Source organism: Phodopus roborovskii, unplaced genomic scaffold (genome assembly GCF_943737965.1).
Source record: "Phodopus roborovskii unplaced genomic scaffold, PHOROB, whole genome shotgun sequence".
Taxonomy (NCBI): domain Eukaryota; kingdom Metazoa; phylum Chordata; class Mammalia; order Rodentia; family Cricetidae; genus Phodopus; species Phodopus roborovskii.
This window is the reverse complement of record NW_026126408.1, coordinates 14,158,223-14,176,041: the sequence shown is the minus strand read 5'-3', so window position 1 is coordinate 14,176,041 and position 17,819 is coordinate 14,158,223. Positions and strand designations below refer to the sequence as shown.

At 42.4% G+C, this 17,819-nt stretch overlaps 2 protein-coding genes and 1 non-coding gene across 3 annotated transcripts in view; 1 reads left to right on the top strand and 2 right to left on the bottom strand.

The window, feature by feature from the left end:
• Window positions 1-4,468, bottom strand: part of Wdr43 (WD repeat domain 43) — a 38,772-nt gene extending 34,304 nt beyond the window's left edge. The window contains exon 1 of the mRNA XM_051181832.1: window positions 4,204-4,468. Within this exon, the coding sequence (XP_051037789.1) occupies window positions 4,204-4,428 (225 nt within the window). The 5' untranslated portion in view covers window positions 4,429-4,468. The remainder of the gene's footprint in view (window positions 1-4,203) is intronic.
• An 8,336-nt stretch (window positions 4,469-12,804) lies between these two features.
• Window positions 12,805-12,876, bottom strand: Trnac-gca (transfer RNA cysteine (anticodon GCA)). The gene has a single exon. It is a non-coding gene; the product is annotated as a tRNA-Cys (tRNA).
• Window positions 12,877-13,558: 682 nt separating this feature from the next.
• On the top strand, window positions 13,559-17,790 carry Trmt61b (tRNA methyltransferase 61B). The gene is given in 6 exon segments (XM_051181886.1): window positions 13,559-13,698; window positions 13,878-13,879; window positions 13,882-13,972; window positions 16,902-17,009; window positions 17,011-17,148; window positions 17,700-17,790. Coding segments are annotated over 6 exon segments (570 nt in total).
• The last annotated feature ends 29 nt before the right edge of the window (window positions 17,791-17,819 follow it).

Below are 17,819 nucleotides of genomic sequence, written 5' to 3'. Positions count from 1 at the left end.
CAACCTTCAGAATCTACTTCTGGTAGAAGCAAAGGCTGGTGGAAAAAAAAAATCACTTTGGATTTTTGTGCAACTTCAAGGATCACTCATTGGTCTAAAGCTAAACAATACTCTACTTAATAAAATAGAATGGCTTTAAAATATTAGTAGTGTGTACATATGTGTGTAAATGCCCAGAGGCAGGCAGGGAGGGGTAGTAGATCCCTTGGAGCTCTAGTTAAAGGCATTTGTTAAGCAACCCAATGTGGGCACTAAGATCCAAACTCAAGCCCTCTGACTGGGACATAAGTGTTTATTCAGCACCCCCAAAATCTAGTGTTGTAAGTACAATTGCACACAAAACAGTTCTCAAACCCAGAGGTCGATGCTACTGATTCTAGCCCCATATTTACACCATACTCTCTAAACTTTACACACACAATTTTCCTCCAGAAATCTCTTGCTTCTCTTAAGAACTCATACTGTGACATAGGCCAGTAAATTCTGAGCTGTCCATTTCTGTTAGTCATAGCTGTTTCCTCTGAAGAGCTAAGCATACATCACATGAATACTGACTACACATAATAAAGCTTAAGGAGTGAGAAGGGTTGGTTGAAAATTGATTCAAGTACCTGTCACTGGAAAATCAGAATGGAGGCACTAGGAGTGAAAACTAACAAAAAAGCATGATTTCCTTAGTAAAGAGGTTTCAAATCAGAGCAAAATGCTAACACAAGCCTATCTGATGGATGTTTATAACACATCAAGGGTATCAAGGCTGAGATTGTCACACATGTGTGACTTCTAAAAGCAGCAAATTATAGACCGATGAAGACAAAAGGTTTAAAACGCATGACCAGATAGATGTCCAGTTGCCTGATTCTGGTCAGCAATTAAGCAATGGCTTTTCAGACTAAGACTACAGAATCAGAGTTTGCATACATACACAGAGACAGTTTTACTATTTCCTTACCTTTCCATTCTATCCACTAATGGATCAAACTCGGTCTTAAAAAATGACCTCTAGACACTGAAAATTATGTTATTTTTAGTAGGTAGCTTAAATCCATTTCTTGGCCTGTTTTAATGGCCCTTACTCTGACATGTATTTCATAGATAAGATTTTAATAAGTATATATTTACAAAGTCACAAACACATCAAAACAAATGTTCTTCTGTTTCTGCCACTAGATCTAATCTGCAACCTTTACCTTCTTTTGACACTTCAATACTTGAGGGCCTCTTGACAGAACACAGCTGAACTGTGCTGAATCTCCAAGAGACGGCTATGAAGACAGCTCAAATTCTTCCTAGAAACATCACCAGTGTTTCAGCTCCATTCCCACCTAGTACCTGCAGTGTCATGTCCTTCAGTCATGTTTCCACCAAGCAGCACTTACTGTGTAGCCAGCACCAGACATGGCATGCCTGACTGCCAGGGTTCCACAACCAGAGGATGAAGAAAGAAACGTCTTGGAGAGGGGTGGGGGAGAAATCAGCATCAATTCCTAGGTGGCTTGATTGTGTGGAGAAATGCTAAAACTATCATGCCATTAACTTAAAGGCCTTATGATCATTCAAGGAAAAGCAATCTAGCTTTTTCAAACATTTATGAACCATTACTATACTGTCCAAGAAATGAACAGAACATGAATTTATCATTCTCTGCTGATAAGAGAATCACCATATATTCATTGTCCTTGTGGCAGGACACTTTTATGAACTTATTTACATTGTAGGATACAACACATAATGAGCACTACCTATGGGCCACGTCTTACAATCTTATGCATTGCCTCATTTAATGCTAAGGGCTCTGGAAATATGATAGTGTTATCTCTACTTCCACATTGGAGACCAGGTCCCATGCCAGACCTTTACCAAAATGCTGGGAACATGGACTTCATGATAATATATTTTTTACATCTCTAAAGACTCAAAAATCTAAAATAAAATGGGTTTGGTGCAATGAAATCATCTCAGTACTTCAAGCAGCATGGCACACAATACAGGGAGCCTAAAGCAAGAGGTTGAGCATCTACCACAAACTTTGATCCACATCCTACCATAATCCCTCACCCCATCACAAAGCCATACCCACTCTAATTTTCCAAGTAAAATGCAGTAGTTAGTCAGTAGATAACATACCTAAGATAGGAACTGATTATCTCTGCAGTCATCCTTGCTCTCAATTCCTTTACTAAAGTGCAAGGGCAATAGTGTAAGGGCACAGGACTAGGAGGCAGGGTACAGGATCCTAGTACACTGCTTATTAGTGATCGAGGCTTTGGTTAATTCTGTGTAGCCCTGTCCTGGAACTCACTTTATAAACATTTAGGGGCAGAGCTTGCTGGGGATTGACCACAGGACTCTGGATATGCTAATCTCCAGTATACCACACTGGCTTCATAACCAGGACTCAACTAAGATGTCCTGTCTGTCATAAAAAGTTGTTTTAATTTGAGGAGCTTTGTTGAAAAAAAAAAAAAACAATTAAAGTTTGTTTAAAAAACACGTTTTTTATTCCTCCTGCATCACAGTGGACGAATATATACAAAGTCCAAACCATTTTTGAATTTTTGAAACTTAGGTTTTTGAAACTTTGATTTTTGAAACTTAAGTTTTATTGTGGGGCATACAGGATTGGAAGTCAACAAGAAAGCCAAGTAAATGAAGTTCTAGCCAACTAGTATTAACTCTCTGTTGCAGATGACCAAGAACTGGGTTTTCAAGACCTGAGTTCAAGGTCTAGTTCTTTTCAAGCTTTATTGAAATTGCTTACTTTTATGTACCATGTAGGACTAGCTATACAAATATAAGCTATTAATTAATACCAATGATAATTAGCATTGCCCTTAAAACACCGGATACTAAGTGATTTTGCATTATTAAATGTACTACCTTTCATAATTACCCTATGAAGTAGGTATGACTGATGTGGGAACAAAAGGCACAATTATTAGAGGAGCTGGACTCAAGCTTTACGGCTTGTGTACATGAGCTTATCTGTATTTCTGAATGTTAGTACTCTCACCCCTTTTACAGCACTGTTAACATTACAAAGAAAACTTCATAAAGAAAAAAAAGTACTCCCAATAATAACAGTTACATAGCTTTTTCACAAGTCCATGATTATGTTTTGATTTATAGGGCCTGATAAGTGCTCTTTGTCACCAAAATGTTGCATAAAAATCTGCTAAATCGCTAAACATTCTCACCCAAAATATAGCAAAAGTTAGATACAAGCCCAACAACTTTCAAACCAAAGATTTAAGGGTAAGTTTTCTTTGGTGATTGGAAGTAAGCTATCCCAAACACTAATTTTGTAACTTTTACACCAGTGACAGCAAAGCGTCACATACTTCAGGATACTTTCCAGTTCCACATCACACAGAAGTGATTCCTTCTGCCTACCCACTGCCGAGCTGCAGTTACCACGTGCGGGACAGGGTAAGAGCTGTAACCGAGTGACTCAACGGTGAACAGCATTTACCTGACAGCGAAAAGGATTCCCTACCTCGGCAGTTTCCCAACTACGGGAAAAAAATCACTGGGGCGTGCATCACCGCATTAAACCACGCGGTTCTACTACTTCATTACTTACACTTTGCCTCTGCATCCTATGCAGACCTCAGGATAAGAGGGGAAAGGTGGAACTGAGCATAAGTTAAACAGCCTACAATGAAAGGAAGCTAGGAAAGTAAAGAGTGTGCGTGTGTGAAGATCCCAAAACCTAGAGGCAGAAGAGAACACGTGTTGAACACGCATCCGAGTAAAGGGGCTCCCGTCCCGGAAGGAAAACAAGACTTGCGCATTCCAACTGCCCAAAGCAAAACCAATACCGAGGGTCTGGGATGCGGAAGAGCGAGACTGTCCCAAGGTACTCAAAGAGAGGTTCTGATAAGGGGCCAGGCCTGGAAGCGTGAAGCCGCCCCCGGGGGGACCGAGGGCTTCGGTGAACATGGCGGCCTAGCGAAAGCCGGGCGCAGACCTCATGGAGACCGCGGGATCGGACCGCACCCTCTCACTGCCCCCTCGGGACAGGCCGCACTCTCGGCCGCGGCATGGAGCTAAGGGACGCCGCCGTCCCGCTCCGCGCTTCCGCGCCCCGTGCGTCCCAAGCGCCCCAGGCCACGCGCGACACGGTGCCACGCGCCACTCAGCCCGGGACGCCGCAGCCCAGCCAGGGGGGCGCTCTCCCCGCCGCCGTCCCGCTCACTCTACCTTGGCCTGCAGCCGCGCTGGCGCCCAGGCCAGGCAGGTGCAGGTACCGCTGAGGTGCGCGGAAGGCACGTACTCCTGGTGCAGCCGGTTGTTAGCTGCCTCCCACACTCGCAAGTGACCGTCATTAGAGGCTAAAGCGAAGTAGGCCTGACCGTCCGGCGAGAAGGCGCAGGGGACCCCCGCCGGGGCCAAGGGGTCGCAGCTACCGCCGCCACCGGCCGCCATTGCTGCTCTGGCTCCGCGGCAGCCACGTGTTCGCCCCTGCGCAGGCGCACCGGGGCGGGGCGGGGCCCGAAGGGAGGAAGTGGGGCGGAGGGAACGCTGGGAGCCCAAGGAGTGGCTGATCGTGACGCAGAAGAGCTTTGAGCGGGGCCCACCCAATGGACGGTGGCTCGGTGGGGCCTATCTTAACTTGCTCTGAGAAGGAAGCCAGAGTGGGGAAGTGACTGCACACATAGTGCAGGACAAGGCTCTCCTTTTAAAAATATGTCCTGTGAAATGACTAGACGAAATGTTTAAATGAAATATTTACATTTCAAAGACTGTAAATACTGTTTTCATCTTCCTTTAGTCTCTTCAAGGATGTAGTCATGTGCGTACATTAATTATCCAATCATAGTACTATCAAAGTAATAGTTGGGGCTTGAAGAAGAAAGATGCCTATTTTGGGATGTTAACATACAGATGCTAGCCGGGCTTTGGTGGTGTAGCCCTTTAATCCCCTTACTCGGGAGGCAGAGGCAGGCCGATTTCTGTGAATTTGAGGCAAGCCTGGTCTACAAGAGCGAGTTCCAGGACAGGCTCCCAAAGCCACAGAGAAACCCTGTCTCGCAAAAACAAAAAAATCATTCAGATGTTATTCAGAACGAAGGGAGATCGAGTTGAAATGCCAACAAAGAAGCAGTGTATGGTGGCACATGCCTTCAACCCAACGCTAGAAATGCAGGGGCAGTCAGGGATCTCTGATTTTGAGACCGCCCTGGTCTACAAAGAGAGCTCCAGGACAGCCAGGGTACACGGGGAAAAAAACTGTTTTGAAAGCATCCCTCAAAAAAAAAAAAAAAAGAATGTGTTTAAAGAAGAGAAGATAGCGCCAAGCTAAGCGGTCAATAAGGAGATTGAGAAGAGGTAGCAGTGAGGAGTAAAAGCCCAAGAGTAAGATCCACTAAAAACATAGCAATTTCAGAAGCAAGGCATTATAAAGCCATGTCAGAGGATGTAAGATAATGCCTGAGAACCAGTGGGCTTTGCAAGGACATCTGTTATAATAGAGGAGGTAGGTGTCTGCATGAGGAAAGGCCTAAGACCATTAACAGAAACCGCTATTGTAGGTGTTTGTGTGATAAGGTAGAAGAAACCATCAGTATTATCCATTTCTCAGATAGGAAAACTGAGGCATATGGCTGGGAAATAGACAGCTGTATTTCTTTTCACCTTACCTGATGAGGGTGTTGGAGGGGTCACCCAGATGGCCCTTCCATCCCCAAGCTTATTAATCCTTAGACCCATTTTCCTTCCTGGCTTCTACCCTGCACGAACCTCTCAGACCACTGTTCTTCATTCTTTGTTTAAATCTATCTTTGTAACCTTTAACTCCCTCTCTCTTTCTCATCATACATCTTTGGCAGAACTGCAACCTGGCAGAGTCTAACTCTCCACCCACAAACACCTGAAAGGAGCTAGAAAAAAGTCATGCTCTACTGTGACTTCTACTCGCTTTAAGTTCACAGTTTCTAACTTCACTTGAGAAGTCAACATTTCCAAGTTATGAAATAGTTGTTCCCTAGTACTACTGTTCCCATAATTCTGAGATACTAACACACAACTTCTGTTACCTTGAACATCCTTCTCCACCCTTGTTCACTCTAGCCATCTTCTCTTCAAGTGACCCTGCTTACTATTTCCTAGGCAAACAGAAGCAGTCAGCAAGGAATTACCACAAGCTCCCAGAACTACCAACCCTCCGCTCTCCTGGGACTAAAGAGGAAGTTCCCCTATTCCGAAGGCCAGCCTCTATTTCAGTTCTAAGTTATATAGTCTCTTGTGTGCTCGACTCAAGGATGTCACTTAATTGAGAAAGTCTTTTCTTTCTTTACTAGCATCAGTCTTTATCTCTTAATTACTTCATTGTCAACATAAACATTCTATTATTTCTCATTTCTTAAAAATTACCTGCCCCCCAAAAAAAGCCAGACAGTGATGGCACACTTCTTTAAGCCCAGCACTGGGGAGGCAGAGGCAGATGGATCTCTGTGAGTTTGAGGCCAGCCTGGTCTACAAAGCCAGTTCCAGGAGAGCCATGGCTGTTACACAGAGAATCCCTGTCTCAAGGGAAAGATAATGAAGAATTCTCTCCCGAAGAGCTGGGGATGTTGCTCAGTATACAGCAAGTCTAGCATTACTAAGACCCTGCTTCAATCCTTGGCACTGCAAATAATATTTTATACTAAAGTTCTGCCATGGAGCCTTTGGAGGGAGCCTGGTCATATTAAAGCCTTGAACTCCTAGTGTCCAGGCTGTGAACAAACATATTTCTGTTGTTACACTGCCATGTTTACAGTAGTCTGTGGCAGCAGCTCTAAGAAACAATGATTTCTGAGGGATTTCTCAAAGTCAACACACTTAAATCAGTTCCATCTTTGGAAATGTTTACAATGTGAGAAATGCATGTTTTTTTTTTCGTTTGTTTGTTTTTTGAGACAGGGGCTTTGGAACCTGTCTTAGGACTCACTCTGTAGACCAGGCTAGCCTTGAACTCACAGAGATCCTCCTGCTTCTGCCTCCTAGGTTCTGGGATTAAAGGCAAGCGCCACCAATGCCTTCCCCCCAAAAAATGTATGTCTTAAAAATTGGTAAATTACAGCCAAGCATTGGTGGTTCACGCCTTCAATGCCAGCACTAGGGAGGGAGACAGAGTCAATCAGATCTCTGTGAGTTCAAAGCCATCATTGATGATCTACAGAGATAGTTCCAGGAGAGGCTCCAAAGCAATACAGAGAAACCTTGTCTCTGAAAAAAAATTGGTAGATTACAACAACCTTAAAGAAATAAAAAATGAGCTAGAGATGGCTCAGTGGTTAAGACCACTTGCTGTTCTCGAAGGGGAGCTGGGTTCAGTTCCCAGTACCCACATGTCTCACAGCAGCCTATTAACTCCATTTCAAGATGATCTGATGATCTGATGCCCTCTGTGTACTTCAAAGGAACCTGCATGAATGTAGTGCACTTAGATCCCTAACTTTTACACACATAAAGTAAAAATAAAGAGAGGGCCAGGCATAGTGGTCAAAACCTTTAAAACAATGAAATAAGAAAAGGTACTGCATCACTGAAACCAAACCAGAACCCTTCCTTCTTCCTGTCCTTCCTTCCTCCCTTCTTCCCTTTCTTTTAAAAGTTATTATTATTATTATTATTATTATTATTATTATTATTATTATTAATGATAATAATAATATATCTGTGTGGGTGTTTTGACTGCACAGATGTGTGCACCACTTGTGTATCAGGGAAACCAGAAGCGGGTGTTAGATCCTTGGAACTGGAATTACAGACAGTTGTGAGGCACCATGAGGGTGCTGGGAACTGTACTCAGGTCCTCTAGAAGATCAATGAATACTCTTACCCACTGACCTATCTCTCCAGATCCCCTTAATTTAACTTTTTATGTATCATTGCATTTTTTAATGCATCTGAGTGTTTTACTTGCATGTATGTGTGTACACCATGTGTGCATGATGCCAGTGGAGGCTTGGAGAGGGTGGCAGACACCCTGGAACTGGAGTTAGAGATGGCTGTCAACCACCATGTGGGTGATGGGAACTGAACTTGGGTTGTCTAGAAGAGCAGTCAAGGCTCATAATTACTGAGTCATCTTTCTAGACCCCTTTCCTTCCTTCATTTCTTTTTTATTCCTTTTCTCCTTAGAAGTGAATCTATGGCTTTGATAGACAAGCACAGAACTATAACCTCAGACCTCAATTTTTTAAAAACTTACGTGTGTGTGTGTGTGTGTGTGTGTGTGTGTGTGTGTGTGTGTGTGTGTTGCTTTTTGTTTTTATTCTTTAAACAGAAGCTGTATGGGTAAAGCCACTTGCTAACAAGCTTGAGGACATGAGTTTGGTCCCAGGAATCACATGGTAGAAAATGACAATCAACTCCTGCAAGTTGTCCTCTGACATCCACATACAAGTCTCTCCCTCTCCTCTGTCTCTCTCTGTAATTTAAACAACTTTTTTTGGGGGGAGGTGGTCCTCCAGACAGGGTTTCTCTGTGTAACAGCCCTGGCTGTCCTGGAACTCACTTTGTGTACCAGGCTGGCCTTGAACTCACAAAGATCCATCTGCCTCTGCCTCTGGAGTGCTGGGATTAAAAGCATGTGCCACCATCACTCTGCTCAATTTAAACAACTTTTAAGAAAGGATTTTTCCAGAAGCAAAGGACATGAAGTTCTAAACTGGAAGTATTTGGGAAACAAAGCCCACCTCATCTTAAAATGTTCTTGAATCAACATTTTTTCCAAAACACATGGTCACCAAGTACATGAGATCTTCAACATCACTAATTATCAGGGGAATGCAAATTAAAACCACAGTGTCACCTCACATCTGCTTGGGTGGTTATTATTGGAAAAATATGAAACACATATTGGCAAGGACATGCAGAATAAGGAAGGCTTGCATGCCGCTGCTAGGAATGTGAACTTATACAGCTTCTGTGGGAAGCAGTGTGGAAAGAAGAAGAAAAACAGTATAGAGGTTCCTCAAAAAATAAAGTTAAAAATAGAACTATCATATGATCTATCAATCCCATCTGGGCAGATAGGAGAAAGAAGTGAATTTAGGCTATCAAAGACATTGTCAGCAGTCCTGTGTTCACTGCCTTTAGGCAAAATACAGAAATAATCTAAATGCCCACTGAGGAATGAGTGAATACAGGAACTGTGTATACATTGAGAGTGATATTTAACCTTTAGCAAGAACAAGTGTCATGTTGTCTGACACAACTGGATGAACCTGGAGACCTTATATCAAGTATGGATGTCAATCACAGGACAAGCTCTGCAGGGTTTCACCTGCACGACATCTAAAATGGTCTATTGTGTAGAAAGTGAGTCAAATTGTGGTTAGAGAGGCAAGGGGAGGAAAACTGAATAAAGGAAAATAAGGACTGGAAAGGTGACTCTGCAGCTTTGACAACTGAAAGAGCAATGGCTGCTCTTCCTGAGTATCCAGGTACAATTTCTAACGCCCACATGGTGGCCCACAGCTATCTATAACTCCATCTCCAGAGGATCAGATGCCCTCTTCTGGCCTCCATGGGCACCATGAAAATGGTGCATAGACACACCTGTAGGCAAAACATCTATGCACATAGAAAAACTAAAATAAAAAAAATGCCCCACAAATAATGAATACAGTGGATGAAATCACACTTAAAATACATCACTGTGATCAACTCATAAGGAGATTCAGAGAAAGAGAAAAACAGAAAAATTACCAGGAATCAGATGGAATTTGTTTTATCAGAAAATGAAAGCTAGAAGATAATTAAAGTGTGTCAAAAGCCCAAGGAAAATAGAATTTGAACCCAGAAAATCTAGCTATCAAGACAGAGAGCCCAATGATCTGAGCATTGATAAGATTGTGCTGGGAAAATACATGCATAGTTGAGAGTTAGGAGCAGAAAATGGGGTGAAACAGTTAAATCTCAACTGCATCATGGGAAGTCAATAATAAATGATTCACATTATAGAAAAATCCATAGCTACTAATAAAAGAATATTACTGAGTAATATGTTAACTTTGGAAAACTTGAGGAGTTTATTATTCAACAAAACCCCCCAGAATTCAATTTTTTTTATAAAATGTTTTGGAGAAAATTAAAGATAAGGATTGAGATAAAGACCTGCATGACAGCCTTTAAGGGACTTCTGCATCCCTGAGTCTGGCTATGCAGATCCTATGTTCTTAGAACTTGTCCAAAGAACGGTGTCATGCAGAGTAATGTCTCCAGCACATTGCATGCTCTTCACAAGTGACATCAAATCCAAATCTTTCTGCCTCTTTAACCTTCTGAAGCTCACTGCTCTCCATGTCCTCCTACAGCACAAGTAAAGTGAAAACTACTTCTCTTCCTAGTTGGGATGATAATGATTACAGAAATTTGAAGAAAAAAATGGAAATACTTTCTAAAATCTAATGACATTTACACAGATGTGTACATTTAAGGAATGTGAGACCATAAATTTTGGGATCCTCTCCTCTGGTCTATGAGCAGAGGAACTGTTGCACCCAGTAGTTAAGTGACTTTGGGGAGCTCTTGTTCTCCTGGCTCTGAGCATTGGTTTGTTTTCCTGTTTCACAATCCATCACAAGTAAACATATTTTGCAGGCAAGTCACCTGGAGGTGCTCTGTTTTGTAGCTTTCTCTCATCCATTCTTTCAGTACTCATGCTAGGATCTCAGGAATATAATGTAGAATAATAGAGTCTACTCTCGTAACTCAAAAGCAGACTGAAACCTAGGAGAGGACAATGGGGCCAAACAATCTCACCTGTGGGGATGAGGAAAAGCCCAAGGCAACAGAATGGAGGGAAATCAAGGAAGTACTCTCTGAGGAAATACATGGAAGACATTTCAAAGGACACTGTTTCTGCTCATAGAACTTCTTGTATGGTTCTTCTTTTTAAAAATTTACTTATAAGGACAAATAAAATTAGAAGTGATGCAATCCACCAATGTTTACTGGATGATTCTATGTTCAAAACAGAATATGATAAGCACAAAAGAAATGTAAGCAAGGACTAGAGAGATGACTCAGAGGATCAAAGTGCTTGCTGCTCTTGTAGAGAACCCCAGTTCATTTCCAGCAACTATATGGTGGTGGCTCACAACTGTCTGTAACTACAGTTTCAGGGGATCTGATGTTGTTTTCTGGCCTCTGAATGCACCGGGAACACATGAGATAGACATACAAGCATACAAGGCAAAATATTCATATACATAAGTCTCTCTCTCTCTCTCTCTCAGTTTTTGTTTTTTGTTCATTTTTCAAGACAGGGCTTATCTGTGTACCCCTGGCTGTCTTTAAACTCATTCTGTAGACCAAATTGTCCTGGAACTCAGAGATCTGCCTTCCTATGCCTTCCAAGTGCTAGGATCAAAGGTGTGGGCCACCACCACTTAGCTAATCTTTTTTTTTTTTTTTTTAAACAGAAACATAAGAAAATTGGGCTGGAGGGATAGCTCAGCAGTTAAAGGCTAGGTTCACAACCATAAATATAAGAAAAATATTACAGAAATTTAAAGGACAGTATGTTCAGTTTTGAAATACAAAATGAGGTATATTTAAGAAATATGAACAAAATTTTCCCCAGTGGTGGTGAAGTTTGAACTCAAGACCTACAATTAACTATTGAGCAGCTACACTCCCAGACTATGAGTGGGGTTTATTTTTCATATGTAAAAGACTATTTTATCTTTTTGTGTATGTGTGTGGGTGAGTGCCTGCATATATGTCTGTGTACCATGTGCATGTCTGGTGCATGAGACAGACTCCTGTACACTGACCTAGGACTTACCCAGTGAGCAAGCCTACCCGGCTAATGAGTGCTGGGGTGATCTGCCTGTCTCTGTTTCCCTCGGATCAGAATTACATACCCATCATACCCTGCTTTAAAAAAATATTTGGGGGAGGGAAACAATTGCTACAAATATGTATAGTTTTTCTCCCTCCCTCCCTCCCTCCCTCCCTCTCTCTCTCTCTCTCTCTCTCTCTCTCTCTCTCTCTCTCTCTCTCTCTCTAGCCCTGACTGTCCTGGAACTAGTTCTGTAGACCAGGCTGGTCTGCTGGGGGTTAAAGGTGTGTACCAGCACACCTTTATTTCATCGTATGGGTTCCTGGGATGGAAATCTAGTCATCAGTCTTTGGGGTGGGCACCTTTATCTACTGAACCATCTTGATACCCACATCTTTTTTAAACGTGGGTTCTGGAAATCAAACGCAGAGATCCCAGTGCTTGCACAGCACGCATTTTACATACTGAGCTATTGCCCTAGTCTGTGGTCAGTCTTTAGAAAATGTGTTTGTTATAATCAAAAAGGGCTATTGAATTTGGTTGACGTAGTTGGAAATTTCACATTCTATTTCTCAGCTGTCTTGTCATGGACCTTGCTGAAGTGATTTAATCTTCCTCTTGAACTGTAAATTTTCAGTATATGAGCATGGTACTGCCTGATTCTCAATAAACATATGCCTAGTGATCAAGCAAACAGGCAAATGATATTTAACTTTGGGTGCAAAAGGTAAGTTCAGTTTTAAGAAGCATCTATTTAGTTTGGGGGAGGGTCGGCTAAAACAATTGTGTTGTTTGATTTTTATTTTTTGAATAATTCTGTTGTATAAGAACACAAGTGAATAGTGTCACTTCTTACTTAGTTTGTTGCTCTGGTCTTTGGCAGTTCTACATATTCTCGCTATTTAGACCAGGCTGGCCTCGAACTCTAGTGATCCATCCACCTGTCTTTGACTCCTGAGTGGTGGGGATTAAAGGTATGTGCCATCATACCTGGCTTCAGTTGGTTTCAAAAGTAGAAAGAAAGGGGGCACCTGGATTTGAACCAGGGACCTCTTGATCTGCAGTCAAATGCTCTACCACTGAGCTATACCCCCACTGGCCACTACTGTTCTCCTCCACATCTGTGGACACTCTGACTCTCGGACTGAAGATGGACAAGCAGTTCCCACCCATTTGCGCGTTATCAGCAAGGTGTACGGGTCACCAAGCCGTGCGATCTACAACGTTTGACCAACCAATCTCAGGGCTAGTCTACTTTTGCCTCTTGGCGGTGACAGGTGACGTTCCCGTTCACCATCACTAGTGGCTTAAACCTAGTAGAAGACTTTCCAGATTCCACAGTCTCTACATTTCGTCTTTCCTGGTCCTCCTGCCCCCCGGCAGCTGGCAGAGGTTGCTGTGCCGTAATCTCTGTATTCTCGCCACCCGGGAGAAGAAGCAAGAATTGTAGATCCAGAGACAGTGCCTTAGCCCCGAGGTCAACCAGCCTCAGGCTCCGCCCACCTGGTCTGCTGGACGCAGGAGCAGTGACGCAACTCTGCTTGCGACGCCGGGAGTCCGCAGCCTACGCTGCCCGAAACAAGGCGAAGGGGCTGGGGCTGTGATTGCGTCATAAGTGTGCGACAGCACCTGCTCTGTTGCTTTTCGTTGTGGGGCTGAGGCGCTTTCCTTGGTCGGTCTAAGCTCCTAGTCGATTCATTCCTGTTGTACCTTCCTTGTCTTAGTGTCTTGAGAGGTAGCTTGGTTCGGGTGTTGCGAATCCTGGAGATGCGCGGCATGGCGAGCGCGTGCGCCGGTCGTCCTCATCTCCTGCTCCGGGTGTGGGGACTCGGTGTCTCCAGGCTGTGGAAAACCTCAGGCTATGGACTTCGCAAAGTCACCCCTTATGGACTTCGCAAAGTCACCCCTCGAGATCGGTAGGACTGGAGTGGAGAGCAGAGCCACTGTGACCTCGGGGATCGCTCAGTTGGCGATCGAGCCTGGAATACTCTTCTTGCTTCCCTTCCAGAGAGGGACCCTTTCGGGTCGGGGAGCTTATTTTAGCTCAGACGGGAAAAAGACAAATTCGTCTGTGCTACACCTGACACTTTAATAGTAACCGGGGACAATCCCGTTCATCGAAATTGTGGGCAAGTTCCCGGGCCAGGTCCTGATGGGTTCCCCGGTAAGAGTTTTCTGCTGCAGGGGCCAGTTTTGGGGAACTATTGATAAAAACAGGGGATTAGGGGATGGGGATTAGGTGGGTGTGGGTTCCAGCAAGGGGCAAAGACGGGTGCAGTACCACAATCTGATGAATGACCTCATCATATCGCCAAACGCTGGAGTTTCTCAAAATGTTGGGTTTTAAAACATGTTCAGGTGTTGATAATTTTGGAAAGACACTGAGTTTAAATTTGATAGCCCCACTCCCTTGTTTAAAATGGAGATTATGCCAGTTTTGTATTCGAGTGATGTGGTCTCTAAACAGAGACATAATCGTTTGTTCCCCACAGCTCTTATATGAGTTCGGTACTTAAGAGAATGTTGACTGGGGGGGGGTAAATTTTGTAGTATTTTATTTTTAAATATTTGGGGTGTGTGCGTGCATTCGAGCCGCAGTCAGAGTGTGGAGGTCAAAGAATATAACTCTCTTCAGCCACCTTGTGAGATCCTGGAATCAAATTCAGTTTATAAGGCTTGTCCACAATGTATCTACTGGCCAAGCCATCTTGCAGGCCCCATGGCGGTATTTTAATAATAATACTTAATAAGGCATGTTACTGGGAGTATATTTTATCACATATATTTATATTAAGTTACAGTTGTAACTCAGCTGTAGAGGGCTTGCCTAGAATGCATCAAAAAACCTGCATTCTGTTCCGTTCTTTTTTTTTGGGAGATGAATGTAAATGGCTATGCACTCCAGATGAGACACCAACCGACCAAAGAAACTATTCCATTTAAGTCTAGTTTGGTGAACCAATGAGATGATTAGTATTAAGTACCGATGTGTGTGGATGTCACAGAGCCTCTTCCTAGAAAAGCCCAATTCAAGCATGGCTATTACCTTCTAAAAGCCACATCAATAAAGTCCCAGTCCCAGTTAACCTTTCACCTCTTATATGCTATGCCACCCCTAATAACCACGTGAGATCGAAATTGGGACTTGGACAAGTTGGGTTCTGGTGGGTGAAACTCACCCCTACCCCACTTCAAGGATCGAATGTTAATAGGCCCATTCTTGGGATATTTTGAGGTGTCATCGGGAAATGTCATATATTGATTTCAAGGCTACAAAGGTCTTATTTGCCTAGAGGATGGAGTTCTACTATTAGCCTGACATGGTGGTACATGCCTTTAGCACCTAGCAGGCAGAGACAGGAAAGTGCTATGAGTTTGGGCCAGCCTGGTCTACATAGCAAGGTTCCAAACTCACTAATATTATAATTCTAAATTAAAAGTTAAGCATTTTTTCAACCCCCCCCCAACAAGATTTCTCTGTATAACTCTGACGGTCCTTGTCCTGTAGACCTCAAACTCAGAGATACACTTGCTTCTGCCTCTCAAGTGCTGGGATTAAACATCACCACCAGTTCAATTTCTTGATAAAGTTTCTTTTTTTCTTACATTAAAATGTTCTCATCATTTCAAGAAAAAGGTGTCTAATAACTTCATAACTGATTTTCTGGCCTCTTATGTATTCCCTTGCCATATCAATCTTCATAAAATGCCCTTTCTGTGGCCTCAGTGACATGCCCTAACTACTTATCAGGCCTAGTTCAATGCCCCAGGCTGACTTTTAAGTCTCTGTCTCCTGTCCTACAGTGCTTATCCTGCTTGTGCTATGCTTAAAGCTATTCTACTATCTATTACTGGGGTTCAAGGCCAGCCTGCTCTGTAGAGCTGGTTTCAGGACAAAGAAGCCCTGTCTTTACCATGATTTTTTTCTTTAACTCTCCACTCTTGTCTTTAATAATAATAATAATAATAATAATAAAAGCAGTTCTTATCATGATTTTTTTTCCTCCTTAATTCTCTACTCTTGACTTTAAGCTAGGGGCTAGGGTGTTCTGCTACCTCTAGCTCTAAGGCCTTTATCTGTAATTTGTAGTTGGTTCTGAAATGCTGCTGTATTTGCTAATTGTGGTGATTTGAAAGAAAATGGCCTCCAAGCCTGGCGTTGGTGGCACATGCCTTTAATCTCAGCACTCCGGAGGCAGAGGCAGGAGGATCTCTATGAGTTGGAGGCCAGCCTGATCTACAGAGGGAGTTCCAGGACAGCCTCCAAAGCTACACAGAGAAACCAGTCTCAAAAACAAAACAGAACAAAACAAAAATACAAAAAGAAGAAAGAAAATGGCCTCCAAAGAGTGTGGCACTCTTAGGAGGTGTATATTTTTTAAGTAGGTGTGGCCTTGTTGAAGAAAGTTTGTTGCTGTGGGGGTGAGCTTTGAGGTCTTCTATGCTTAAGATACTACCCGTGTCTCGACCACTTCCTGTTTCCTGTTGGTCAAAATGTAGGACTCTCAACTCCTGTTCCAACACCATATTTTTGCCTGCACGCCACCATGTTGTACCATGATAATTGACTAAACTTCTGAAAATGTAAGCCATCCCAATTAAATGCTTTTCCTTTATAAGAGTGCTGTGGTTGTGGTATCTCTTTACAGCAATAGAAACCCTAAGACACTAATTGATTTTTGAATTTTTATTTCCTTTTTGATTCTTTTCCCGATAGTAGTGTAAGATAATAATGGGTCTTAGCATGTATTTATGAGTCACTCACACTGTATTCCATCATAGAATATTAATGATCTACTGATGATGGACATCAGCCAGCCCAGAAACAGACTTGAGCTGTGGTGAAACGAGCTTATTTTTATCCAAAGCAGGTAATATTAGAGCAACTAAAGGAAGCCATGAGCTGGGGGAGACATGATCTCCAGAGCCCACTGGTCAGCCAATGTAATAGAAGCAGTGAAGAGACCTTGTCTTAAAAAGATAGGTGGAGAGAAGTAGAGGAAGATAACCAATGTCAACCGCTGGTCTTCACCCACATGGGTGTACTCTCCAGGAACATACACAAATACAAAACACATGGAAGGCTGAACCTCATCCACAATTTAAAAAAATGAAATAGTTGCTCTGTACTATTTCACTTTTTTGGAAACATCACACAGGTCATTGAACTTTTGGATGGGATTCAAACCTGGGAACTTGCTCTCTCTTGTGAACAGATAAGTCAAGCCAGTGAGAGATTGGCTGATGTGCCTTACACAACAGAGAAATGGAATTCTGCCTTCAAAAGTCAGACCAAAAATCAACACAGATTTACAATTATATTCTCAAAAGGATATTGGAGTTGGAAATGAAGTATTTCAAGAGGAGAACCTTGATGAGCTTCAGTTTTATTTTATGCTTGTGCTTTTGATAGTAAGTACTATAGATTCTTAAGTGTGTTGACCAACACATTCACTTAATAATACACTTCCATAACTATCAGATATTCTTCAGGGATTATTGGGTATTTTGTTTTGCTTTGCTTGGTACAGAAACTGAAATGTAGTGTTTTTCTATTCTGTTAAATTAATTGTAAAATGTAAGTCCTAAAATGCTGCTGGAGTTCTTCCAGGAAGCAAGTTTAGGTCCTTGTCTGTGTACGTTATTTAGGCTGTGGAAAGTGTTGCAGATATATTGATTTATGAAACAGGCTTATCCATTTGGTTATAAGCTTATCTGTAAGGTTACTTACTGTGTGATCACTGGCAAATGTTTCTGTATTCTGACTAGCAACATAGCTCAAAACAAATGAGAAAAAAAAAAAAAAAAAAGGAAGAAAAAGAAAAGAGCTCACAGGAAAAGGAAAGTGTTTAATATTTCAATACTTTTTTTGAACAAATTATAAAACACTTATACAGTGTAGTGTTACATTTTGTTGTGTTACAGAAGAATCCCATTCTGATTTTCTATACAGACCATGTTCTTATATTGCTAGATCTGTTCACTGGCAAACTGGTCACTCATGTTAGTAATGTTTCTTCCTTTTAACTAATGCAGG